Below are 27,435 nucleotides of genomic sequence, written 5' to 3'. Positions count from 1 at the left end.
CAGATGGCATCATATTTGCATCTAAGAGTTTCATCCTAATTTAGCTCGGTCAGTTCAAATTAAATGAATGATAAAAAGCCAAAATGTCTGAGGCACAGAAATCTATCAACAGGTCCAGTAAATAAGTAAAAGCTTTCATCATACCATGCTGTGTACATCCTGATGTAATGGGTAATGGCAGGATGGAGCCACAGCTGAACCCTCTAATCGTCCCCAGACCTCCTGCTCACCACTGTGGAAAGTGAAGGTCAATGAGAGGGAAAATGATATCATGCTGTCCAGGATTTTCCTCTGTCTTTTATTCCAGGACCCTGCAGTTTGCTTCTAACCACAAATTAAAAAAAATGCATCAAACCGAGAAAACTCAGAAGAAACCGAATACTGTAAGATAGCGCAGAGAGAAAGTGTGTGTGTGTGTGTGTGTGTGTGTGTGTGTGTGTGTGTGTGTGTGTGCAGGCTTTAAAGCTGATCTCAGCTCCTCATTTGTGTTTGATGGATGAAAAGTGTGCAGAGAGAGGACAGCTGTGGGGGTGATGCTCAGCTTGTCGGTAAGAGAAAATCACTTCCAGAGTTGAGATTAAGCCCCAACTCTGACTTTTACTGTGGTATTAAATCCAATAAAAGTCACAATAAAGCGTTCCTGCTGGAAAATTTATATTTAGATAGTATTTTATATGATCAGCAGGGCAAGGGAGTGTCCAAAGGCAGGCACAGGGTGGCACTGCCCCTTAGTGTATTATATTGATTTATTGATTTTAGATAGCAGTGTATAAAGAAATAAAACACCCCCAACTACGCTGAAGTGACAAATAAACACTAAGTAATGAATAATTATGATCCAAAGGAGTACTTTTACTTTGGGTCTTGTAATTAAAAGTTAAAGTTTTTTTATTATTAAACAGGACTGTAGTTTTTACGTAAGTCTAAACGCGTTTCGTCACTTTTTTATATACATAACCCTGAAACTCTTGTGCAGTATCACTTTTCATGTAGTAGACCTGTTTGAGGACACATGGGGCTGCTGCACATGAGCCTGAAAATCGTGCCCAGTTTTCTCCACAGTATTTATTTCCCCGCTTTTTGCCATCCCAAACAATCCCGGAAACGCCCCTGCACTAGCCCGAGGATCCCTTAAAGTCTACCATGTATTTAAAATATTCAGTTACGTCCAGAAAACACATGGAGTCTACCGTCTTTCAGCTCCCCGCAAAGTGAAATAAAGAGGGAGTGTAAGGACAGAGAGGTGGGTGGGGGAAAGGGGCGGGGTTTTGGAGGAATCGCTTTGGTTTTACGCACCAGAGACGGCGCAGATGCTTCTGTCAGTGGAAAGCCGTCAGCTTTCAGCTCGCTGGAGTCCACGGTGGATTTAACTATCTGTCATCTCAGCAGAGCAGAGCAGAGCGGCTGGCTGAGGCTGCAGGTCCTGTAGAGGCTGTAGAGTCTCCTGTGAGCATCTCCAAAAACTGCTGGTGCGCCGAGAGCGGTACGTGTACATTTACTGACAGCTTCACAGCATAAGGAGGGGGGTAAAGGAGCAGCTTTAGGTAGCTTTACTGTGTGAAAAATGAATGTTTTTGTGAGGTCTAGTTTTATCCGCGGAGGCATAAACACCTGTCTTCGCCTGCTGCAAAACTAGTTACTGACATGTTTTAGTCATCGTTAAATATCTGCGTGGATTGAGGCTTTAAAATGAAAGGTTCCACTCTTTATGAAGACTCTCTTCATGACCCACTCATGGCTTTACTAATAGTTAGTAATTGATCAATTAAATGAGAAGCTTGCAGGTTGCCAGGTTGTAATAACTCACTCTAGTAATTAGGTTTAAAAGTGAATAACTGCTTAGTTGAATTAAAATGTGATAATTCAATGTACTCTAAAGCTGCACTGTTATCTTTAAAATGTGCCTTATTAGAAAGTGGACTCTAAAGTTATGTGGGACCGATATAAACCAAATCTTTGAAGCCAAAGGAAGTTCTTTTAGTGTGAGGAAATAATGATGCTATTTGGGGGTTTGGGAGCCTGAACATGGTCCAAATGAGTAACTGATACTGTGAATAAGTGCTTTTGAAGTCAGATTTATGAGAAAAAGAACAAGGAGACCCTTGAGGAAACACTTCCCCCCTCAAGAGCTGAACTGGCTCAGATGCCGGAGGCACACAAAGTAATATCTGGCCAATAAAATCCCACACAAACAAACATGTTTTGCACTCTAGTCTGTTTCGTGTTAACGAGGCCCTTCGGTCCTGTTCTGTTGGAGTGATGTCATGTCTCCATCAGATTACAGATTTTGTTCTGGAGACTCAGCAAACAGCTGCCCCCCCTGCCTCCGGCACTCATAGTTTCCATCACCGCACACCATCCCCATGTTCCAATCCATTAGGTCAAATTAATACATTCATTGAAACAATCATCTCCGATTGCGCTCTCACCCTGAAGAAAAGTGTTTTTGTTTCCTGCTGAATGGAATTCCTGACCTTTGTCTTTTTTTTAGAAAACAGAGGGCAGAAGAAGAAAAATGCCTTTTTGTTTTCTTTTCTTTCCCCTTCCCTTCATGGTGGAACCACACAGTGTTGCCACGTTTTGACCACAGTCACATTCCTCTGAAATTCTTGTGTTGGGTGAAGGTTGGTTGGCTCCAGCTCAGTGGAGATAAACCCCAGACTTAGAAAATAAAGGGAAAACTGTCAGAGAGGAGATGATTTTTACGACTGTCTGCCACACGTTCAGACCGTCAGTGTCATCGTGAGTCAGTCTCACACACATGCCTGTCTTTTCCATTTCCTAGTCCTGTTGTGCAGCTTGTGATGAGTTTGTTGGAATTTCAGGAAATTCTTCTTGCATAGCTCTCCTAAAAAAAAGGTTAAGCCAAGAGGCAGCTATCACTGTCATAATAATAAAAAACATTTAAAGTGTTTCACATAGATACATTAAAGAAGTGGACAAATCTCTCCATAAAAAAACACATTTAAGTACATGTTCATACATAAATTCATAGAAACAAGAAAGTGTGTGAAGAAGAGCCAAAAGTAAATGGTCTGGTTCTTATATAGCGCTTTTCTACTCTATTTGAGAACTCAAAGCACTTTATATAACTAACTCATTCACACAAGCACTTTTTCTAATCTGTTAGTGCGTATCTAACATTCATACACATTCACACTCCGATTGATGCATCAGAGAGCAACATGGCCAAGGATAGTTGACATGCAGACTGGGGGGAAGCCAGAAATTGAACCACCAACCTTCCGATCAGTGGATGACCGCCTGAGCTCCAGCCACCCCAAGTAAAGCGTGAATTATTTGGAAAATATTTGGTTCACCTGGACGCAGCGTTTTCAGCAGGAGGAACATTTCCTCACCCATCCACGTGACTTTTTCAGTCTCATCTAACTGCAGGCTTCACCAAACATAACTAGATCAAAACCAGCACCGTCACATACAACGTGAGCGATGAGATCAGTTTCACATTTGCTGATCAATGGCCAAGAACTGGAGGATGGATTAGCTCAATCGTTCTAAGATGGTGAAAGATACACTTTCCCTTGGTTCACTCCCATTTCTATGGCTTCACTCACTGCTGAAACCAGTGTTTGTCCACGATGTGTACAACCCCATCACTGACAGAGTGGCCCCTTGGCTGTAGGTGTAAATAGATATCTGGGGAGTCCTGACACAATCAGGCATCTTTTCAGTGTTGTCCCATTTGTTTAGCACAGAGGTGTCAAACTCATACAGCCCACTTTCACCAGACCAGTGAAGCTCCCTTGACTGTCAATGTAAAAGAGTTTTTAACTTTTTCGTTAAGTTGCTGAAGAAGAGAAAGAAGTCCAGTTTTAACATTACGTCTCAATGTTGCTGTATTAAAGAAAGAAATCTGTGAGCACATCTCTTTTGGGCTTAAATTATAAGAAACCGTTGTGTACAGAGAAGGAGCCACAAAACCTGTGAGAAAGGAACTGGTGACAGTGAGAAGGAAGAACTGGCTTTTAACAGGAAGAGGCTTCAACCAGAACCAGGCTCAGAGAGGGGCTGCTGTCTGCTGCGACCTGTTGGGCAGTGAGAGGAGAGAGAAAAGAAGAAAGGAGGGTGGCAGCATTTCAATCAGGTTCAGGACTTTGACTGGAGCTTTGTAACTTCCTAATTCTTTTCATTTTCAGCCTTTCTGTTTTGTTCCTGCTTAGGATCATTGTGCAGTAGGACGATCAAATATGAGCCAAGCTTCAGCTGTCAGACAGATGACCTCACTGTTTGTTCAGTCTTTTTCTAATTGTTCTGTAACTTTAACCTTTAACATGCTAACTGAGGCCTGCAGAGTCTGAGATGTAGATCTGACCGGCTGCTACTTATCTTCTTAATTCCTGTGGAAACAGTGAAAGTATACTGAGTTTATACTGTCCTGGCTGTATTTAGTTAAGTGATGCGTATGACATGCACTTATGCATCAATGCTGCAAACAGCTAGCTTTGAGGCTGTGAGACAGAAAAAATACTTTTGACTATAACTGTCTCTACTTATTTACTCCGCAACACAAAGATGGAGCCCTGAACAAATAAATCCAATCCGTTTTCTTTTAACTGCTCATCCATCTCAGAGTTGCAGGCGTGGCTGGAGCTTATCCCAGCTGTCAGAGGGCACAAGGAAAAGCTAGACCGTGGACCGGCTGCCAGTCCATCGGGACAAATAAATCAAACAGTAAATATGAAATAGAGACAGCAGCTTCGGCACTCTGTCAGAAAACAGTTGTTACATTAACACCCAGGACTTGAACTCGATGTCCTCTGCTCGCTGACAGCTGATGGGAAAGTGTTTACTCGTGTATTTGTGTTGGATTATAGTCTTCTGTAGACTATTTAAGATCAAGCTTACTGTTTATTTTTTTTTCAGTCTTTTTCCAAGTTAAACAACCGCGTTGCCAAAACAAACCTAGTTTTAAGAGACTCCACAGGTCCACTTGATTGTAATCTTTGTTTTGAATCCTTCTTTCTACTTTCTTTCCTTTCATCTTTATTTCAGTGTAATATTTAAATGTTTTAAGTCGATTTTGGGCCGTACTGCTCAGCTCGGGGGGTTGCAGTTTCAGTACAGACACTGATGTTTCCTGAGGGATGAATTATAATGTCTCTTTGATGATCTCCTGACTGCTGTACAGTCAGTTTTAGTTAAATATCTCACAAACTGTTCAATTAATTGTCAAGACATTTGGTACAAACATTCATTTCCTCTCAGGATGAAGATTCCTCAGCTTTCTTCCAACTCATCATTCATTGTTTTAACCGTGTACTGAATATCAGAGGTTCACAGGTACTACATCAGGAACAGGTTTTGATACAGGTGAGACTGCAAGTCCTCAACAAAATGATGCGGCAATGGGAAAGGAATGTAAGCTGCACCTTTAGCAGGTGGTGCGCAGGTGGGTTGATGTAACTGGGATTGGTGAAGCCGTTTGTGGGCATTTGGTGGTGGATGAATGGGGCTGTTGAAACATCCATCCATCCATTCTCTTCTGCTTATCCTTGTCAGGGTCATGGGGAGGCTGGAGCCTATCCTAGACCCTGGACAGCTGCCAGCCTGTCACACGGCTAAACAACCATTTGCACTCAGTTTCACACCTATGGGCAATTTAGAATGACCAGTTAACCTAACCCCACTAACTGCATATCTTTGGACTGTGGGAAGAAGCCAGAGTACCTGGAGAGAATATGAAAACTCCACACAGAAAGGGCCCAGCCAGGTGGTGGAACTCAGGACCTTCTTGCTGTGAGGCAGCAGCGCTAATCACTGCACCACTGTGCTCCCCACACCATAAATGTACAGTTATTTAATCGCAGAGTCATTTAGTCCATGTGGATCCCCAGTGATCTGGAGCCTGTAGCCACTGGGTCATAAAAATAATTTGGAATAACTCATAAAAATTGTTTAATTTTATTAAATAGTGCAAAAGTCTTGCACCATCCCTAATTTCTTTATATTTTTCTTCCAATTACTTTCTTGTATTTTTGAAAGTGTTGTTGAGAAATATGTTTCTTTCTGAAGTCTTTAACACTTTTTCTTTAGACGCTGGCTGTTTTAAGTCCAGGCCGTGTATCTGACCGCTGATCCCTGACAGATGAATTATTCAAACAGAAAAAGGCACCTAACACAAGGGATGAACCAGTGTGTCTGCAGTTTTAAATGATATCTTTAGGCACTTTGTTAATAGCGGCCTGATGCAAAACAACAACAACACATGTTCCCATTTCTTTAGCTTCTGTAAAAACAAAAATGTCAAAGTTAACCCATTTAGACAGGAATGAAAGAGTAATTTTGGACAGCTTGACACGATTGTGACACATCACATCATTCTGTTGTCAAATCCTTCTCAGGGTGGAAAAAAGCTTTCTTGCTGTGTAGCAGTAAAGCTCTGAGTCAATCGACAGAGACGATGATGCTAACACTTAATTGGTGTTAAGCTTTTGAGGGGGACCTTATAAGGGATCCCTGGCCACAAAAACTTTGAGAACCCTTGATTTAGTCTGGCCAGCTGTAAAATCTCCAGAGACACCAGCAGAAGGCTAAAAACAAACTGATGAATTGAACTTAAACTGCATTTTTCCACTGTTCAGCAACATTTCCAGAGTCTTGTCAGTGGTTAAAGTTTGCTTGCGTGAACTTAAAGGAACGGAGTGGAAAATGTGGCTAATTTAATTTTTTGAGTAAAATTTAATCAACAGTGCTCATAAAATAAAGCACTTTAAAGGTTAAACTGGTTAAAATCATGCAATATTTAGCTAAATAATTACAAAAGGTTTGATACAAATATATGTAATATATATAAGTATGTGTATCAAACACCTCTTAAGGAGTGCAATCCCTGGAAGCACTCGTGTGGCCGTCACAGACCAAACAGAGTCACTAAAATCTGAAGAATTAAAGCAAAGAGAGGTAAAGTAATCTTTATGAACAAGTGATTTTATGTGACTGTGAATGGCAGCATAACACTGAGTGGGCTATGACAGAGTGGGAAATATAGAGCCAGAGCCTGCACCGTCCTGCGTACGTGGACAGGACCGCTCCTTTGTGTGTGAGTCCTTCAGGTCCGAGGGTGAAACACGTTTGCAGTAGTGACTCTTTCAATTGTTTGACTGTGAAATGTTTGTCAGCTGAGTCGACAGTAGCAGCTGCGGCCCACATTGTTTCCACAGATAAACAAACAGCCAGCTGGAGACTGAAAACTAAGCTACACACATCTTTAAAAGAACTTTATTTCCTCGTGTTTTTGGATTTAATGACGCAGGCTGGGTGGCATTAATATCCAGAGGTGTGGACTCGAGTCACATGACTTGGACTCGAGTCAGACTCGAGTCATTAATTTTATGACTTTAGACTTGACTTGAAAAAATGTTCTAAGACTTGTGACTTGACTTGGACTTTTACACCAATGACTTGTGACTTGACTTGGACTTTTACACCAATGACTTGGGACTTGAATTGGACTTGAACCGGTTTACTTGAAAAGACTTGATATTTTACCCCAAATACAAAATTTAACATGCATATTATATAGAGATTGAAAATGTGACGTCATTCACGGGTAGAACCGCAAAGGATTCTGGGAACTCGTGGCAAGCGGTACTAGCGCACGCAGGCTTTCAATTAAAATCAGTTATACAGCGATAAAAAGAAACACAAGAAGCCGTTGTATTATTAACTGCAATAGCCGGTCGCATGACAGCCACGGGAAGCCGACGGGTAAAGAGATCGGTTGTTATCGGATTACCTCGTTGAAGAGAAATTGTTCGAGCCATGTTTCCGAAGTAACAAAGAGGCGACGGGTGGCCTGGATTGCAGCCATTCAAAGGTCAAATATAACGTCCCAGAACCCTCCAGCTCACAGGTTAGTCTGCTCCAAGCATTTACACAAAGGTCAGTGTTTTTTAGTAGTTAATACGTCATTTTCATAACATAATTAGTGATATAGGTTACAAGCAAGTCTGGCGCTGAACAGAAATTGTCGCGCTATGCTCCTTTATTTATTGTGCATAAATAGTGAATTGTCCTGACACAATATTGCGTTTCGCCTCTGTTATTATGGTACATTGACAAAAACATATACTTTTATTCACAGGATAAAACAGGTTTTTTGTATCACTAATTGCCCAGTACGATTACAGCATACAGTATTATTGTCACTGCTACATTTCTGTGATGCTACCAGAAATTATTTCCACTACTAATTAATTACCGTTGAGCTCAAAGGTCCTATTAATAAACGGTTAAGGAATGTGTATTTATGACGACAATTTGTGAGACTGGTAAACTTATGATACGTACGATGGTCTTTACTTTCTACACGGTGCATTTCAAGGTCCTGTACCCATCCGTCGGTAAACTGTACCTGGGCTTGTTGCAGTGACCTGAAGTTACTAAACTTCATGAGTGTATGCACTCACTCCAAGAACCGTATGATTATAAATATGCATATAAATATGCTACGATGAGATAGCTGACTTCATCTAACTAGCAAATGTTGTCCAGGCTACGTTGGTGATACAGTTTTTTTTAATGTGTATGATATTTTTGTCATGCGATTTTAAAGCCGGTCCTACAACCGCATCCAAGAATAACATGCAGCTTATCTCAGAAATGTCGGTGAAAATTATTCTTGGAGCTAAGTTTAATTGAGCTGCATTTTAAAGAGGTGCAATTTCACAATTTGTGTATATTTTCTAAGTTCACTATTTTGTCATGTGTTGAGAAAAACACAGATTTTAAAATTACATGGTCTAACATTTACATTTAGCATAACTGCAACATTATTTTTTCGTTGTTTTTTTTTTTTAAAGACTCGAAAGGACTTGAAATTCAAAGTTTCAGACTTGTGACTTGACTCGGACTTTTACACCAGTGACTTGAGACTCGACTCTGACTTGCCTGACATTACTTGAGACTTGACTTGAGACTTGAGGATAAAGACTTGAGACTTACTTGAGACTTGCAAAACAATGACTTGGTCCCACCTCTGTTAATATCTAATGATGCCTAATTAAATCACAGGTTTGAATCAAACGAACCAGACAAAGTTTACCTCACAGGAAATGTAGCTCTTCAGAGTTTAGCTGGAACTAAATGTATGATCTGCAGAAAGACAGACATTTATCATCCATACCAATCGTGTCGTTTTAATGGAGTTTAACCGATTATCAAAGACACAGTCACAGTTTGTTTATAATCCCCTTGAGTCGCTGATATTGAATCTGACCTTTCAAGGATTTCACAACTGAAACTGCAGCTTTTTTCCCTTCTTCTTCTTCTTCTTCATCTTCTTTTTTTTCCATGTGCAAGTAACCAAAATACTGTAACCGATCTGCCAGCTCAGTGTCTCAAAATAACATCAGTGTTTACAGCAGCAAGAAGCAATTCATCCTGATGAGCTCTTTAATCAGAGCCAACACAAACGACAATGTGTGTTCATGTTGATTTGTGTGCCTGCAGCCGAAATTGGCCATGTGATCTGCAGGAAGCCACGCCACATTGAGCGTCTTTGTACTGGAGATGAAAGGAAGCAAAGTCATCTGACGGCCTTGAGAGACCGGCCTTGTTCTTTTTCATTTTACTTTCTATCGGGCTATAGTTGAAACCAAAAGGGTGTCGCTTTGTTTCCGTGCTGCAGGGCTCTATTGTGGGTGCTGTCAATATTCTCATTCACCTCAGACAAATCCAGGTTGTGTAATGCAGCAGTCGCACAATATGAGGACTGTTTGGAGCTTTGCAGGCCGTTAAAGCGCCCTAATCCATTTCGGGGGGGAATAAACACTGAAGTGGGGTGAGGTAATTGAAAACCAACTTTGTCACACACTTTCTTATAGTCTGTGGATTTTTAAAGGGTGTTACTATACAGAAGAAAGAGGCTATTGTATTGTTAAGTTTATAAGAGGAAAAAAGGCAAACCTGATATATTTAGTGAACTTTCTTTAGGATTATGAGACAGGACTATATACACTATATTCACATGGTTAGTTGCTGGTGAGACACAAGTGTTCACAGTTAAACCACTTGTGAAACTGATGAATGTGGGGTAGGAGATCACAAAGGCGGGAAAGAGAGAAAAGCAGGAAGTAAGACCCATGAGAAAACTAAAAGGAAGTAGCCAAAAGAAAAATAAGTAAATAACACCGAGTCATAAAGAGTACAAGTGTACTCACACTTGGGCTACCTGAGCGTGTTTAACCTCTAAAATCTAAATATGGTTAAATTATCTGTTCCGTTAGGATGGCTGTGGCTCAGGAGGTACAACGAATCATCCATATTGGAAGGTTGGTAGATGTATTCCCTGGCTACTACAGTCTGCATGTCAACGTACCCTTAGGCAAGACACTGAACCCCAAGTTCCCCCAGTGCATCCATGTGAGTGTTTCTGCGACTGACAGACAAAATGCTTGGGGATAGAAAAAAGGCTCGCATTAATGTGTGTGTGTGACTGAGTGAATGAGGCTTGTAGCTTTTGAGCGCTATGTAAGAATACCAGCCCATTTACCATTTACCACTCCATTGCCTGCTTCAATAACTGGACACGAGCATTGTTCAGCTGGACTTGGGCACAGTCTGCAGGACGTAGCATGATCGCTCCAACTCTTCCTCAACTCTGGCTGCCTCTAAAAAGTTTGTCCCCACTTATCCAATCAAGTGACAGCGTGCATAAAAGCATCATAGCATAATCTTTTATATTCAGCAAAACGACTTTTCAATGTTAAGATTCTGCGGTGAGCGGAAGTGTTTTTGGGTTGTTGCAGTGCAGCTGGGTGAGGCAGTCGAGTGTGAGTACAGCCTAGCACTAAACATTATAACTCAGATAGGAAAGAAAAGATACACAAATATAACAGGGACCATGGCAGGGTCAGTTTGTTGAATTGTCCAGCAGACAAACACTGTCACCCTAATGTTAAACCAAACTCAAAGGTCAACATTATTTTGGTGCTAGAGGAAAAGGCACCCGGGTCATACTCTTTAGCTTTTTTTAAAGACCTTTTGTCTGTTTGGCACAGCCTAAAGAGGTTTATGTATGAGCCTTGATTTGAAGGGAAATATTCTTCCAGTTTCTGAAACTGTGCTTGTTTAGTGTGCGACTAAAACAGAACCTAAACGCTGGCAAACTGTTGGCTATTAAAAGGTAAAAAATTTTATGCGCATTTTAGTCTGGAACAGTTTCTCGACCATCATCGTCATCTCTGGAGCCACTAATTTAAAAAAAAATTGCCTGTTTTCTTAGCTGCTTACCAGTTTGAACTGTTGAAAGAGGCTCTGTTTTCAAATGTGGAGAAAGCGGCGACTGTAATTTAAAATAAAACACATTAAAAACATCCTTCTTTAGACACACTGGAGGGTGTGCCGGTGAGTTTCAGGTGGCTGAGGGGAAAAATACCCAAAAAAGGCTCTGAGCCTCTTTTATATGGCATGACTTAATATTTTTGTGCCTGTGACAGATTTAACACGTTCCTCATATATGCTTTGCTTGATTTTATTGCATGTGACAGTGGTTTTCATCATGGAATAATCTGGTTTGAGAACCCCAGACATAAGTCTAAATTCCTCCGCAGGGAAAGTAAACACTAACAACCAGACGAGCAGATTTCCTGGCTCCTGTCGCAAGAAACCGTCACATTGCTGAGGAGTAAAACGACAGAAGCAAGCCATGAAGGGACTTTAGACAGGAGGCTGATCCTCTACAAAGTGCCGCGAGCCGCGAGCCCGGTAAATCTCTCTCCAGGGCAGACGGCGTATCAGCGAAAAATTCAACATGTGCAATCACCGAGGTGAATTGTGGGTTTAAATGGTTTAAGCAGATGTGCTACTTGAGTGTGAGTTAGAGTACTCAGACAGAATGGATGACTGTTTGGTTTAATGTGTCATGAAGAGAACAGCGTGACATGAATTCCCGGGTGTGGTTGCAGAGGACACCTGTAAATTGATTACCTCTTAAACAAGGTAATTACTACGAAGTCAGTTGGTGTTTCAGACAGCTGAGTGTGTCAGCCTGTCTGGATGGTATGCAGATAAAGTCATTCTTGTCTGATTGGTTATTGCTACATAAGCATGGCGTTTCTGGAGGCGTTCAGAGGAATCTTGTCTCACACCTCATTCAAAATGGTTTGACATCACTCCTTATGAGATATCTACCTGCTTTCATTTTATATAGTTAATTTGTCATTTTGTGTCAATTTTGTGTCAATTTTGTGTTCAGTAAACGAGGTAAAAAAAAAGAAAGAAAGATAAAGTATGTGTATATCTGTGCAAAGGCAAGAGACAAGTCTCTGCAGTTCACAAAAGAAGGGAAAGGTCTGCGCGCCCACAGCTTCCGTTTGATGACGTTGAATCCCTTTTTAAAAAGCCTTGTGAAGGCGGCATTCCAGTTCATGGGCTCTCCTTCAGGCATGGAAAATGTTATCTGTGTAAATCAAAATCCGCCTCTTAAGAAATCAAAAGTTACACAGAAAAAAAACCTTCCAGGTTTTACTTTGTGGGTTTACTTTTCTTTACTTGGCTTCTCGTTCTATTTATATATGACATATAAGGTGTACTTAATATACACTTATTTGCATTAGACTAGTGATTTGGTCACTTGGTATGTTGGTCAGCTCTGGTGCCTCATAGCAGGAAGGTCCAGGCTGGAGCCTTTCTGTGTGGCGTTATTGGAGACTGAAATTAAAGAAAATTAAACTTGGTGGTGTTGCTTTGCATTTATGCCTGATGCAAAATGCACTCGAACACTGAATTCAGTCTTGGTTTGCAGTTATAATCCTCTGCATTTTTCTTTGCTTTTGCTGAGATGATGGTACCAGCCATCTTTTGCATTTTGTAAAAACTTATTCCCATTATCTGCTGTTTTTATTTCACTGGTTTTTGCTTCTTTTCTGGACACATAAATATAATGGAGTGCATTTATATAGCGCTTTTCGGGGCCCTCATAGCGCTGTACAATTCCACTATTCATTCACTCTCACACACTGGTGGAGGCAGCTACAGTTGTAGCCACAGCTGCCCTGGGGCAGACTGACAGAAGCGAGGCTGCCATATCGCGCCATTGGCCCCTCTGGCCATCACCAGTAGGCGGTAGGTGAAGTGTCTTGCCCAAGGACACAACGACCGAGACTGTCCAAGCCAGGGCTTGAACCGGCAACCTTCCGATTACAAGACAAACTGCCAACTCTTTGAGCCACTATCACCCTAAATATGTATGCAGCCATGATGATGAGCATCTCCTGTAGTTGCTAAAAATCTTGCATTTCTATAGAAGTCTACACCCTCTGCCCCTTTGATCTGTGACCTCAGTGAACACCTTCATAATGACTTTACAGGCTCAGTTTCTAGTTTCAGGACACATTGCAAAATAAATTTTATATCTTATCATCATTAGAGTGGCTAACCATGTGACTGACAAGACTGTGAGTTTCCAGTCAGGTCTGCCTCTGGCTCATCACATCTGGCCTTATGATACCAAGGCGGCGATGGTGATGGTGAAAACATTCAGGTTGAGGCTTCACTGTGGGTCACTCCAGTCACTCCAAATTATTCTGTGCCACTCTCATGTTTGTGTGTGGATCTGGAACAGAAAGATAATACATTCACTAAAGAGACCGGTTGTGATGCCCCGGCAACCACTAGTTGCTAGGGAAAGATGAGTAGTTCCACACTGACCACGTAATGCATGAAAATGTGAATTTGAGTCACTTAGCAGTTACTGGACGTCTCTAAGCCTGTGTGAGTGAGGCTTTAAATATTGTGAAATGGAAGCAAGGCAAAACATGTTTGTCTCATTCTGTATTCATAGCTTGTTTAATCCACGTTTGATGGTGTTTGACATTTCTCTTAGTAAGGAGATATGCCCTAACAGGTTAGCTTTAGGCATGTTCTAAACTTTATTTGCACATGCTCCCACTAAGCTGAACTAATCCTGCTGGTCCCACGTGCATTCACAGCCTGTCTCACCCTGTTTTCTATTGTATAGATGACAATACAGCTTGAGAGTTGTACTGTCCTACAGGAGCCATGAAATCTTGTTTCAGCAGTGATGCATTTGAACACCGGTCCCATTAGAATTCCCGACTGGAAGCCTACAGGAGAATTTGATGAAAGACAACAGCTGGAGACTACAAATGTGTTCACAGATGTTGTGGTCCAGGAAGAGAAACATGAAGCGCTAAAATGCGGAGACTATGTCCGGAAGGAAAGCTATTGTTCTATCACTGCATTCAGCGCAGACACGAACGGACGAGAATAGAAACTAAAGCCTCTTTAGACGATTTAGGAGGGAAGTTGAGCTGATTTCTCCATCCAGACAGAAATGTGACAGAAGCCAGACGTTGGGATGTAATGGTTTTTTTTTTATCAGTTTGCTTTTCCTCCATGTTTTGTTGACCCGGCTTGGTGGCCTTTAAGAGGAAGCGGCGCTGTTATCTGCGAGGAGGGAGGGGGTCCTCCACGTTCCCCTCCTGGAGAAAATGTCCTGGAGGAGCGGGAGTTTCTGCTTCTGGCATCTTTGCCGACCATGACCGAGAGCAGACAGTGTTTATTCTTTTCATGTTTATCTGAAATTACTGCATCGCTGGTTATTTGAAACAAAATGTTTGATAGCGCTGGACACGAGGAATGTAAACTGCACTTCCACCATCACTCCTTAACAGACCAGATGCAAATACTTGGAGGTTACAGAGCGTGAAGCAAAAAGCTTCAGAACAACACTTAGTTCATGCCAGCCGAACACTAAAAACACTTGCGAGCGGCCTTCTTTAGTTCGCGTGAGCTCTGGGTCTTCTCATCGTTACGTCCGAGTCGGTGATGAAGAGAGGAAGAGGGGGGCTTGGCTCATTCCTTGATCCCTCGGGGAGATTTGAAAGTCTCTCAGCTGCACTGTGTTGAACCTTTCCGACTTTACAGAAACATGTCAAAGCCACTCTTCGCCCAAAATAGGTTAGGCCTCTTTAAGTGTTTTTTTTTTTTTACATGCAGTGATCCTGAACACGACCATATCCCCAAACTGGAGACCTTTTCTTATCTGTGATCCTCATTCACACCGCATATATCTTTTCAAGCCCACGTCTGTCCTGTCTTAAATGTTTTCAAGAGGATATTTAAGCCTCCCGCACTTCATTTCCTCACTCATTTCCTTTTGCTGCTGCAGAAAATAAGGGTCACATGCCCTCCTAATGCCTGTCTGTGTGCTCAGTAATGACAGCGGGATGTCTGTGTGCCCGGCCTTATTTCCACCTGTTCTTCCTCTGCACTACGACCTGCCACTCTAGTCATTTGTAGATTCAGCAAACGGTGAATGTAAGTTCATCATTTAGGGACTGATGCAGAGCTCAGAAAAGCCGGCTGAGCACAGCTTTAAAGTTGGAGTTGAAGTTAGAGGCTCATTCCACACAAAATCCATCTAATCTGAACAAAAATCCTGAACTGAGCCCTCCGAATAAGCCAGTTTTTTCAAAATTACAACAATTTTGGTCTATTAGATAAAGCCAGGTAGGACCTTACCTTCATACTGTGAGCATTTATCATGTTACAGACCCTCAAATTTAACTTTGGAAACTTTGAAAGCTTCATGCGGCTCCTGTGCTTATGAAGTTAGGAGGGCTCAAATGTAACACAAACTAAAAACGGTAAAATTTCAACCTCTTCAAAGGCTTGCAACTGAGGAATATTCACGCTGAATGCAAAGTTTTGCACGACTTTATTAAATATACTAAAGTTCTTGCTGATTTATAGAAGTGCCAGGTATATTTTTAACATGAGACGTGTCACATTTTCCAATGATGATTAAAGCTTGTAAAAAGATCAGATTTATTGCAGGAGTGCTGCAAACCCCACAGTTTTCATGGTTCACTAAAGAGCCAAACATAGAGCTTTGCAGTTTGCCAGTGTCTTGTCACTCATTCTTTTCTGCCTTGTGTGTATTTTCCTAGTTTCTTGCGATAGATGTTGCGTGTCCGAGTCTGCAGAAAAACAGTGTTCATGAGGAAGCTGTTGACAGAAGAAACAGACCGGACAAATGAGCTGTGTGGCCCTTGACACACAGTTCAAACGCAGATTAAAAAAAAAAGGGCTTGAGAGCCTTTGAAACTGAGAATGTCGTGTCAGTTCGCCTCCCAACAATTAATATTGTTTAGTCCCTCTTTTGTCAACGCCAAAAACGCCACAGGGGGTTTCATGCAGGAGCGAGTTGGGAGTGAGCTTTTACTCTCTGTGAGTAATGATGAAACGGGAGAAGCTTGTATATCATTACGGCAGTGAGTTACAGTATATCAACATTAACTGTGTGCTTATTCAGCCCATTCTGTGCTTATAGCAGCTGAAGCACGGAGAGGTTCCTGAGTAATGTTTAACCTCAGACTGCAGTCTAACATTTTTCAGTAGATTAGCTCTCTCCTGTTGGCCTTTATTTCCTCACTGTATATAAAAAAATGAAAACCTTCTTCCTGCTTTCTCTCTGTGGCTTCCTAATCTCACTTCTCCTCCTCCTTCCTGTGCTGCATTCTTGCTGATATTGAATCCTAAACTGCGTCTGTGAATCATCTGTTTTTTGTTTCGTTTTTTTGCAGGAGGTCGGCTTAAGGAAGAGGCATCATCATGAGTGATCGGTTCGACTGTAAAAACTGCAACGAGTCCTTGTATGGACGCAAGTACATCCTGGCGGAGGACAATCCCCACTGCATCCCCTGCTACGACCGCCTGTACGCCAACACCTGCCAGGAATGCAAAGAAATAATTGGACACAATGCAAAGGTGAGCTCGCATTATACACTGTTGAAAGATTTAAGTATATCTGCTCAACCTTGTACTGTTATTTTAACTGCAAGTTACCATCAGACATAATTTAGAAGGACTTTTATACTGCCTGACTTTACTTAGATGGAGCATTAGGCTTTTAAATGGAAAATATGAGAGTATTTTAAAAGGCAGAGCTGCAGCTAACTAAATGGATTGGTTATTTAGTCTGTTAAACTCCCATCACAGTTTCTTGGAGTCCTGGAGGAAGACTATCTGAAGAAAAAAGAAACAGGAGTTATAGCTGTGCATCTTTGTCCAAACTTTATTGGATCTATGTCACACGGTGTGGATTGGAAAGAATTTATAAGTCTGCTGAAATTGCAGAGTTTCAGGGTCTATGCACATACTCATAGAACCGAAGTTACATCCAGTAACAACTATGTTTCTTGCTGAGCTTTTGTTAGGTATATTTTCTTTTGTTAGGAATATTTTTTCCCCGTTACACTACTTCAGGTAGGCTGTGACATCATTTAAAGGCCAATGCCCATTCCATCTGATGGTTGCTTCCTGAAGTTCAAATCACCTGAAACTGATTCCATGAACATGAAAATGAATTTACCAGAGTTCACCAGATCTCAATCCAATAGAGCACCTTGGGGATGTGAACAAGAGATTCACATCAAAAGTTAAGAAAAGCAACTCAACCTGCTCTGTATGCTCCCAGTTTGGTCTATCCCTCCATCACTCCCTGCTGTTTCAACCCCCTCACCACCCCCACCATCCACCCCTAGGCTCCATCACTCATCACTCCCCAATTTACAGTGTAACATACTTGTGGGAAATGATAAGCAAACATCTCCCTGGAGCCGGCAGGCAGACGTTTGGGTGGTGGAGGAGTCATAACTCCTCAGTTTACTGTGCATCAGGTTTGTGGGAAGTGATGGAGTCTAGATGGTAAACTATAACGATGTAATGTCGCTCTAATAAATCAAGCATTTGATCTACTATTTTCAATCTGCTCTGTCATAATTAAGATGCACATAAAACCTGAATATGTACGTAAATAAAACAATTTATATATGTGAAAAAACTGTCATACTATCCAGTAAAAGTAGTTTTTACACTGTAGCGTTGCCGCTTTTACTTAAGCAAATGTTTCTTCGTCCAATAAAAATTGTGCAAGTCGGAGTCCTTTACAATAATTTTTCCAGCTGCTGTGCCTGGAAAACATAACTCTAGTTACAGACCACCAAATTGTCAGTAATCCCCTTTAAGTTGTCCAAAAGCTTTAGCTGAGTGAAAATTAAAAACACTGTCCTGAAGGAAACACCCACAGACGCCACCAGGCCACCAGTGTCCTGTGAGTTATGGACTCCCTGTGAGGGAGCGCAGTAAATTACAGTCCTGCTTGCTTTGGCTGCACAACACGTAACAGCACGCATCGCTCATCCCGTTCCCTGCTGTGAAACCCCATGCCTCAAAAATACGTTTTTCACCCACCGTTCAATGGAGCCATTTATCACAGAGCTCGCGTGAACTGCATGTGAACTGGAACACAAGCAGCTGTTACGGAGAGAAAATACAAAGTGAGTTATTCTGATTTTTAAGAAAATAATGATGAAGAAAGGGGGAACGCCTCTGTTAACTCTTCTGTTTGGAGACAGCGGGGCGCTGTGGGCACATGATCTCTTGTCTTTTTATAAGAAACAAAAACAAATCAAGTCTAAACTTGTAGCCTACATTGTTTTAGTTCCCTGCTTTTGAATCAAACAGTGAAGCGGGACTACTGTATGTCCAGACAGGCTCAAGAAGTACAATTATTTTCAACTTAGCTGCTGCTGCACACTTACATCTATAAAAGAGTGCAGAAATACACTGTGTCACTTGCATTAAACGGTAAATAGTTTAGCACAGATAGTTGTAACCAAGACAAAATGACTCATACCTCCATAAAAGTATGTTTTGAGCTCTCTTGGCTATAGTGAGGCATCTTTCATCTGTCCATCCACAGTTTAAAAGAATAATTACTCCTCAGCATTTAATCAAATATGCATGCAATGATAACATAATGCAGAGGTGTCAAACGTAAGGCCTGGGGACCAGAATCGGCTCGGCAAAGGCTCCAATCGGGCCTCACTTCACAGCTGTGGAAAACGTGAAGAAAAGAGCAAATTTGAGACTTTTAACAGTATTTTCATAAGTTTTAGAGCTTTACACATTTATTTCTTACAATTTAAGAGTCAGAGTGACAGATTTCTTTTGATAACTACCACAGCATTTTGTTATGGTGTAGAAACACTGAGATGTACTGTTAAAATTGAACTTCTTTTCCTTATACAGTGGAACCCTGGCTTACGAAGACCCCATTTAACGAAAAATTCAAGTTACGAAGGCACTTAACGGCAATATTTCTGCCCATGGTACGACAAAATGCCCGCGTAACGAAATAGATAAAATAGAAAATTAAAAAAAATTAAATTCCATAATGTTATGTACATATACACATACATATGTATGCATGCATACGTATGCTTTCTTCAACCTCCGCCACCTCCTCCTCCACCAAGAACTTTGTCTTCAGCCAGCATTGCCTCACTCAAAAGGCGATGGAAAAAGGTGCTTCGACTTACGAAAATTTTGACTTACAAATTAATTTCGGAACGAATTAATTTCGTAAGTCGGGGTTCCACTGTATTGACAAATATCAAGGATTAAATGTATAAATAACACTTCTGTACTCTGATAAAAGGGGAGTTTTGTTGGTCTTTCCAATTCAGGATCAAAGTGGGATGCATCTGGCCCATGACGTAAAGTTGTGATCGAGATCAAGTAACATTTTTAAGAATCATCCACCCCTGTCCACACGTACCTCACTGTAGATATCCAGACAAAAGTGTTGTTAAGAATCTCAAGTTGAAAAATCTCTTTTTTTCTTTCAAGACAGACCTGACCAGCAGGGCTGGACAGTAAATATAACACAATATAACACATTTACAGTATCATATGCAGTATTGTGTGCAGTAACAAGAGCAAGATCAAAAGCAGTCACATTAATGAAGAGAAGTGTTTTCTCACTCCTTGAAAATGGGCTCAAACTCCCTCGTCGAGGCCAGTTCTCACAGTTCCAGCTCCTTCTGTAGAATATTCCTGGGAGAAAAAGCGGAATATTTAAAAGTCTTTTTTCCTAATTCTGTTCTGACTCTGCAGACAAACATTTACAACATATTGCAAGACCGTAGGTAGTACTGGATGTGGTTTTTACACTTACAGGCACACAAATAAGCAGGAAACAACCCAAGCAGAGATTTAAATGCAAAAACCAACCAATAGGAAAGAGAGAACAGGGATGTTCATGGTTTTTACAGCCAGTAATAAAAGATAAAGCAACATGGTAAACAATATCCAGCCTCTATAGGGACTGGCCATGTTCATTCACAAAGAGCAGGTCCCTGTAATCCAATAAAGGTAAAAACACTGCAGACATGCTTCTCACAGCACCTAATTTGAGCTTTTGGGACATCCATGTGCCAGGAAATAAAAGTGGAAGCTCATTTCATGCCCAGATGCATTTCTTGCCACAATAAAAGCAACAATTTTCCCTTTGGAAGAATTCATACTGTTTATTGTGTGCAGTTCAACAAGCAAGTGAAGCTTTCTGCAGAAAGCTAAGGGCCATATCATGCATAAGAAATGATCACTGAAACTCTTTTTTTGGTATCCACTTATTTGAACTTTTCACCATCTTGTTTTAAGTAGAAATGTTCATCCATCCACCTCTGTTTATCCAACTCAGCCTATCCCAGCTACCATAGGGTGAGGCGAAGAGCAGGTTTAAACCCAGTTCATCATCTTCATCAGGTTTCATTTTAGCTTCTTATTGTGTGCCTTTTTAAGCAGATAACCAGCAGATGTGTGTGTGCCACAAGAGCAGAACAGAAGAGAACAAAACTGCATTTTCGATACCCCGAGCTTCTTTAACCAATGACACGCTTTAATCTGAAGCTTCACATCTCTCGTCTTCCCTCAGGAGCTCTTCTATGAGAACAGACATTACCACGAGCATTGCTTTCGCTGCTTCCGCTGCGACCGCTCTCTGGCAGACGAGCCCTTCACCAGCCAGGATGACGCTCTGGTGTGCAGCGACTGTTACCGCAATGAATTTTCCTCCAAGTGTGTGGCCTGCGACAAGACAGTCATGCCAGGTAGAGACAATGTAGACAGGCTGTATCACTTTTTTTCCTTTCCACTGAACCATGTTCATAAGCCGCCTCCTCTGCAACAAATCGCTCAAACTCGAACGTTCACTGCCTTTCAGAGCCGATACCGGAAAGTTCACACCCTCTCTTTGCAGTAGTTATCAGGGAGGGTGACAGCTTAGATGTGACAGCGTGATTGTTTCCTCGCTCTGCTGAAATCCTCCCAGCAGAGTTCCTGCCGCTGTGAAGAAAACACGCAAAGTATCGGTGTCAGATGACTGAAAATTACACGGGCTTGTGGGTTGTGGATGTTACACCAGTTCTCTTCTTTAGTTTCTGATCAGACTGGTGTGCCTGCCCTCTTACCCCATTTCTTACATGTGCAGCCAAGTTCATGTTCAAAACACCGTCATGCTTTTGGGCTGCCTTTCAGGTCCCAAAAGTTGTAAAACAAGCTCAGTGATTAAAGGATCTGATGTCCAGTTTCATAAGCATAAGCATGACTGGCTGCCAGCTTCTCTAAACCTCAGTGGTGAGTGATTCTGAACTAAAGGGCGCTTACAAAATGGGTAAAACTGTGCTAGAAGGCCGGGGACATGTACGCAGCGGCTACGTTACTGCTTATCACGCTGTTTTGATGCACTGGAGCTGCAGCAATTTACCAGTGCCAAAAGAGGTTCAGCCATCACACCGAATCACCACTTTTGGTTTTCACAGACTTCGTATGAATGTTATCAGATTTCATTCCAGTTTGTATTTACAGCAGAGATCAAAGAGGAGCCAAGAGTTACACATGGAAAAACAACAACAAACGATCAAAAGTTTTTTGCTTTCGGCGTTGATTTTTTTTTTTCTCTCTTACAGGATCGAGGATGCTGGAGTACGACGGCTCCACGTGGCACGAGGACTGTTTCGCGTGTCACGGCTGTGAGAAGCCCATCGGTACAGAGGCCTTCATCCCAGACAAAAACAACTACTACTGCGTGCCCTGCTACGAGGGCAGGTTTGCTCCTCAGTGCAGCCACTGCAAAAAGGTGCAAAAATAATCTTATCGTTAAAACTTTCCTTTGGAAAATACCAGAATACACCAAAATATATCACTACAGAGTCCAAAATTACATTTTTTTCTCTCTTCCTGACAATTTAAACTCCTAAAATGTATAATCTACCACAAAAAATCTAGATGATCCAGCTTCCTGAGTAATCAACGCTACACAACCACTACACAACGTGTTTACAGAGCACCTGATGTCAAAAGGTTATCTGGAATGAACCCAAAGAAGGTGGATCATACAAAATAAACAACATAAGGGAAAGCACGAGACAGCAGGAAGCACACAGTACAACACAACAAGTAAACACAGGCAGCCTTAAGCTACTTAATCACACACGGTAATGTGGGAAGTGGAGTCAGCTGGGACAAACTAACACAGGCGTAGGTGTTTGCAGAAACGAGATGAAGACGGGTAAAAGTAACACAAGGAAACAAACAAACGACCATCAAAATAAAGCAGGAAGTGAAACATGATAACGGAAACACAGACAGAAATGAACCTAATACAGGGGTACTGACAAATTAGGATGAAACTAAACTCTAAAACAGAGAATGAGACTGAAAAGGAAAAAATACACGAAGAAAACAAAAACTATAACCAGGAACTAAGAAAAAGGGAAAGTAAGACGCATAGTTTAAAAGGCTGTATGTAGCGCTGTACAGCAGATCTATCAATAGAGATCAGAGGTCAAATATATGATAGTTTAAATCTTTATGCAGTCCTTTCTATATTTTCACATTATACAGCACACTCGTAAGAATCACAGTTTCTATGCAATGCTTTTTTTGTTGACCAATAAATCATTAAGTTGACCTTGAAGACCTCAGTGAATGTCTGTCAGATTTTAATGGATTGTTAACAGGATCCCACTCTACACCTCTACAAAGTTTTATGAGAATTCATTCAAAGCTTTTTCTGCTATTGTGCTTATAGACAGAATGCATGCATGCAAACAAGGGAACATAAGAAAATATTCAAATAGACAAAACTAGAAAGTCATAACTCAAAAATACGTTGTCAGCAACACACGACGCAACCATGAAAGCGCAAAGAAGTGATTGCTTATCCTGAAAAATGTATGTAGTGTGAACAAGTTTGTTAAACAAGTTCGCTTAGATTGAATTGAACAGATAAATGCACATATGTGTACACAATACAGCTAATCTAAATCTAGCTTGTTACAGTGAAGTCAGTGGTTTACATCCACCCATCGTGGGCATGAATATCATGGTAATTTTGGGCTTTTGAATTATTTCTTTGAACTGATCTTTTTCCAGGATGGAATGATTGTACAGCTTTAATGACTTTAAAAAACAAGAATCGGTACACAAGTTTGATTTATTTTGGATTTTCTCTAAATGTTTCTCCAGGCCATACAGTTTCTCACAACTGTGTGGCCTGAGGGCCACAATCGGTCTGGCAAAGAGTCCAAACCCGGCCACTGGACGATTTTGCAGAGTATAAAAAGAAGGAAGCCAAAATTTTGGACTTTTTATTGTATTTTGCGTCACACAGCTGGAAGTTAAGAAGGAATAACATCTTGATCTGTTCTTAAGTGGTGGTCCAGACTCATTTGTTCCCAATCAGAGGTCTTAATTACGCTAAATTTTACAGCCCATTTACCGACAAAGACATTACCTCTGACGTGCCATAATACAACAGCACCCAGTGATGCACGCTGATGGGTTTCTTTCATTTACTGTAGAAGCATTTCTTTGTAATAACATTAAATGGGCTGAATGTGGAAAAACTGAGATGTATTGTTGAAATTCCACCTGTATGTAATCTTAAAAGAAGCATAAACCCAATTAAAAACAAAGCCCACAGAAAAAGTCCTGAGCTATGTGCCAAATGTGTGGCAGGATCAGGAGCTTTAGAAGCAGGATTTTAATGTGTTACATGTCTTACTGACCCAGTTTGTGTCTCTCAGGCTCTGACTAAAGGAGGGGTGACCTACAAGGACGAGGTGTGGCATAAAGAGTGCTTTTTGTGCACGGGCTGCAAAACGCCGCTAGCTGGCCAACCCTTCACCTCGCAGGGGGAGAGTCCGTACTGCGTCAAGTGTTTCAGTAACCTGTATGCTAAAAAGTGCGCCGGCTGCAACACGGCCATCACAGGTTAGTAATAAGTGCATTCCCCCAGAGCTTACACAACGAGTTGGGGACTTGCGAAACGATGTGCATGCAGTGCTCCTGGTTTCATTTCTTTCAGGTCGGAGATACCGTGCGCCTCTCCTTTATCTGTTTTTCGTGTGTCTTCATGGTCTTCTGTCAATAAAGGACTAAACAGTTATCTTTAGCAAACAGGTTTCAGCAGGTCTGGTGACTCAGGGCTTAAATTCTGAGCCTCTCTGTGTCCTCTGTGTGGATTCTCCCTGTTATTCAAACAAATTAATTCACAGTGAATGCTTTTAATGTCAGACAGCAGCAGAAAAAAAGTCCAGTTTCCATTAGAAATGATTTAAACACATTGGATATAGCTGTGGATTGGAGAGTGAACCTTCAGCAGAGATGCTGATCTAAGGCTGGATGCTCCACTGGAACGGGAATGCTGCCATTACGGAGTAAACTAAATGCTGTAAACACTTGTGATGGATATAAATGATAAAATTGTACTATAAACACCAGTAAAAACATGATTTTATTTACTTTAATCTTCAGAAACTGATTTTCTTGGCCAGTTCCACCAAGATTTGATCACATAGCATTCTTATGATGCTCATTTTGAGCTCCATGTGTTTATTCTTGGACTCTACTGGAGTAGCTTTGCATGATTGATCTTCTAAAGTAGTCCTCGTTTATTCTGTGCTGAGGCCTTTTGGCCTCTGTCTAGCAAAAGCTTTTTAACTCCTCTCCCTTTCATCCAGTGTGTAACCCGTGTGCCTAAAATCACCACATTAGTAGCATCCTCTCTCTGTGACATCATACAGAGCCAAGAGTAGATAAACTGTGCAAAACTTGGCGCTTAGAGCAGTCTGAAGCCTGAACGTTTGGCTCACAGGGATTACATTCACATAAACTGAGCCATAATCACTCAGGCCTAAAGAGCAGCCCGCTCTCAGCCACAGGTGACCATGGAAAACAGTGATTGGCAAGTAGTTGCTGGAAGTTGCTAGCAGGTGAAAGTGGACATAAAGAGAATGCTGCAACAAAAATTTCTTTGGGATTTCTTTGGTCACTGGAAATATGGAGCAATCATTTTCTTAGTAAAAGCTGCACCTTCTGACATGAATTGGTTTCACTTGTAAATCACACCAGTTAATGTGAAGGTGAAAAGCTTGCATCACACTCAGCGAGTACATGGCACATTCATTTTTCCTCTAGCAACAAGAGGTTGCCAGATGATCCCATTATTTGAAACTTTGACCATCTATAATATGGGCTTCCACCACTGGAACTGTATATAAAGAAGAAATAAAGAAAAGTGTCCAGACAGTTAGCAAACACTAAAGAGCATCACACACACATCTGATTTATTTTGTTTTCTCATGATTAATGTAAACAGTCATTTCCTTTAGCTCTGCTGTTGGCCACTACTAATTCATAAGGGAAATATTTCTCAGTTAATTGCAGCATTATGTTTTCTAGCTAGGCCAGCTCATGCTTTGCTCCATGTGTGCAGGAGTCTGTATATACTAAACACATGAATGCATATTTCTTCAAACACCATCTCCACCAATGATGCCAAAATTTTCCAGAATTCCTGTGCTGTCCGAGCACATTGGTTGAGATCAAAATGCAAAAAATTATGACACAAAATTTAATGAGTCTTTGAGTTGTCTATAAAATTATGGCCAGAAAGCAAAATATTAACTGAAACTTATCATAAAGCTTGGTAAATCTAATTAAAAAGCTGCAGATTTAGGTGCTAGTTCTCTGCAGTATGAGTCAACTCATTGACTGTATTTAAGAGATGTAGCAAAGCTGTTGTGACGTCACCCACTGGTTTGAGATGTGGTATTTTGAAGCCTTACATTAGTAAATGAAGCTGTATTCAAAAGGCCTCACATTGACCTAAAGGCTCGTTTGTGACCCCCTAGCAACCTTGGGTTGTTAGGGAAAATATATATTTCCCAACCTTTTTGTGAGTGGTTGGTTGCTAGGTTAAATCAATGAAAAGAGAGTGATGGAAAAACTGCCATCACCAGTAGCTTGCATGGTAGATGCTGACTTGTCTGCAGATACTTTCAAACTAAAATGGAAATGGAGACTTTCCACCTTCAAACTAAAAGTTGAAGATGAAAAGTCGCTAGGTTGTTGTGGTTGCTAAGGGAGGTCACTGACTGGTCTCTTGGCACAGGGGAGTCTGTGAGGACTGACTCACTTTAGGAGTCAGCCCCAAGTGGCCACTAGGGGAACTGCATGTTTTTTTGGCCTCGGCTTAATTTTTCCAGCTCGGGAGCTTGCCTCTTAATTTAACCTTGGTTATGGATAAAGTACACAAGCAATCCAAAAACAAGCGTGAAATGAAGCGTCTTCATTTTCTCAAAACACACATTTAAAAATAATTTTAGAAACAACCACAAAGCTAAAAAAAACAAAACAAAAGATCTACACATGGTGGAAACAAAGTACAAGAAGACTCATTATGAACTTTATCTTTTTCCATCATTAACTAAGATGCCAGAGATAAATGAGGATTTCAATTAAATGCTCTTGACCGCAGCTATGAGCTGCAATACTTGAGGGCACACAGAGCTGGCAGTGCTTTCCTTGTAGCTGCCAGCTGCTGATGTTATCACGAATTCACGAACGTTATTTCCGCAGTTTTACGAGGCTGTTATGAAAGCCTGCTTTCCACCCCGAATGAAAGAAAAAAAATCCTTTCATTGGTTGCTCATGTGCTGCGTGTTTGTATTTGCAGGGTTTGGAGATGGGAAGTACGTTTCTTTTGAGGAGCGGCAGTGGCACCAGCCGTGCTTCAAGTGCTCGCGTTGCTCCGTGTCGCTGGTGGGCTCTGGCTTTTTCCCAGACCGAGATCTGATTCTGTGCACAGACTGCAACAACGAAGACTGACCCTGCAAGGCCACGGCGAAATATCAAAGTCTGCAGCCGCCAGCAGAAGAAAACTTCTAACCCTCAGCTTTGCACATGCAGTTTCAACCATCACTCAGCCTAAAGCTGGACCAAAGCTCAGTTTTTACAACTGAAACCAGCTCTTAGCACACGGATGTGTATGTTTAGATGCAGAAAGTCTCGTGTATTACTTACTGTTTTTTTCTAAATGTTTCTGTTTTGCACATTAAAGAATTGAAAATATGCAAAAGATCTATGTAAACATCTAAATTAATGTCCCGTGCTTGGCAAAATTGTTCCTACTTTTTTACTGATTCTTTTTTAAGCAGTCAGTCTCTCACTATGTTAACACCTTTTCTTTTCAGCTTATAAAAAAGTTTTACTGCTGTACATGCAATAAGATGTCATTAAATAAACAGTGGATTGTAA

The 27,435-nt window shown here is 41.3% G+C and overlaps 1 protein-coding gene across 4 annotated transcripts; it reads left to right on the top strand.

Moving 5' to 3' along the window:
• Positions 1 to 1,160: 1,160 nt before the first annotated feature.
• fhl3b (four and a half LIM domains 3b) lies at positions 1,161 to 27,435 on the top strand. 4 transcript variants are annotated; one of them, XM_026157241.2, is made up of 6 exons: positions 1,161 to 1,483; positions 16,572 to 16,755; positions 20,768 to 20,942; positions 21,801 to 21,970; positions 23,922 to 24,108; positions 26,855 to 27,435. In XM_026157241.2, the coding sequence occupies exons 2-6, from the start codon at positions 16,600 to 16,602 to the stop codon at positions 27,004 to 27,006; spliced, it is 840 nt and encodes a 279-aa protein (XP_026013026.2). In that variant the 5' UTR covers positions 1,161 to 1,483; positions 16,572 to 16,599; the 3' UTR covers positions 27,007 to 27,435. The 4 variants fall into 4 exon arrangements, with proteins under 4 accessions (XP_026013026.2, XP_080152003.1, XP_080152004.1 ...); XM_080295877.1 differs by lacking the exon at positions 1,161 to 1,483 and adding an exon at positions 4,087 to 4,105; XM_080295878.1 differs by lacking the exon at positions 1,161 to 1,483 and adding an exon at positions 11,634 to 11,789.

The sequence above is a fragment of the Astatotilapia calliptera genome, chromosome 22, assembly GCF_964374335.1.
Source record: "Astatotilapia calliptera chromosome 22, fAstCal68.1, whole genome shotgun sequence".
NCBI classification, from domain to species: Eukaryota; Metazoa; Chordata; class Actinopteri; order Cichliformes; family Cichlidae; genus Astatotilapia; species Astatotilapia calliptera.
The sequence above is the reverse complement of the archived record's forward strand: the minus strand, read 5'-3'. Positions and strand labels throughout refer to the sequence as shown.

Excerpts from the sequence above, each read along its gene's own strand:
- fhl3b (XM_026157241.2), top strand. The coding sequence starts at position 16,600 with ATGAGTGATCGGTTCGACTGTAAAAACTGCAACGAGTCCTTGTATGGA. Across the intron at positions 16,756-20,767 it reads TAATTGGACACAATGCAAAG|GAGCTCTTCTATGAGAACAG; the intron begins GTGAGCTCGCAT and ends GTCTTCCCTCAG. Across the intron at positions 20,943-21,800 it reads CGACAAGACAGTCATGCCAG|GATCGAGGATGCTGGAGTAC; the intron begins GTAGAGACAATG and ends TCTCTCTTACAG.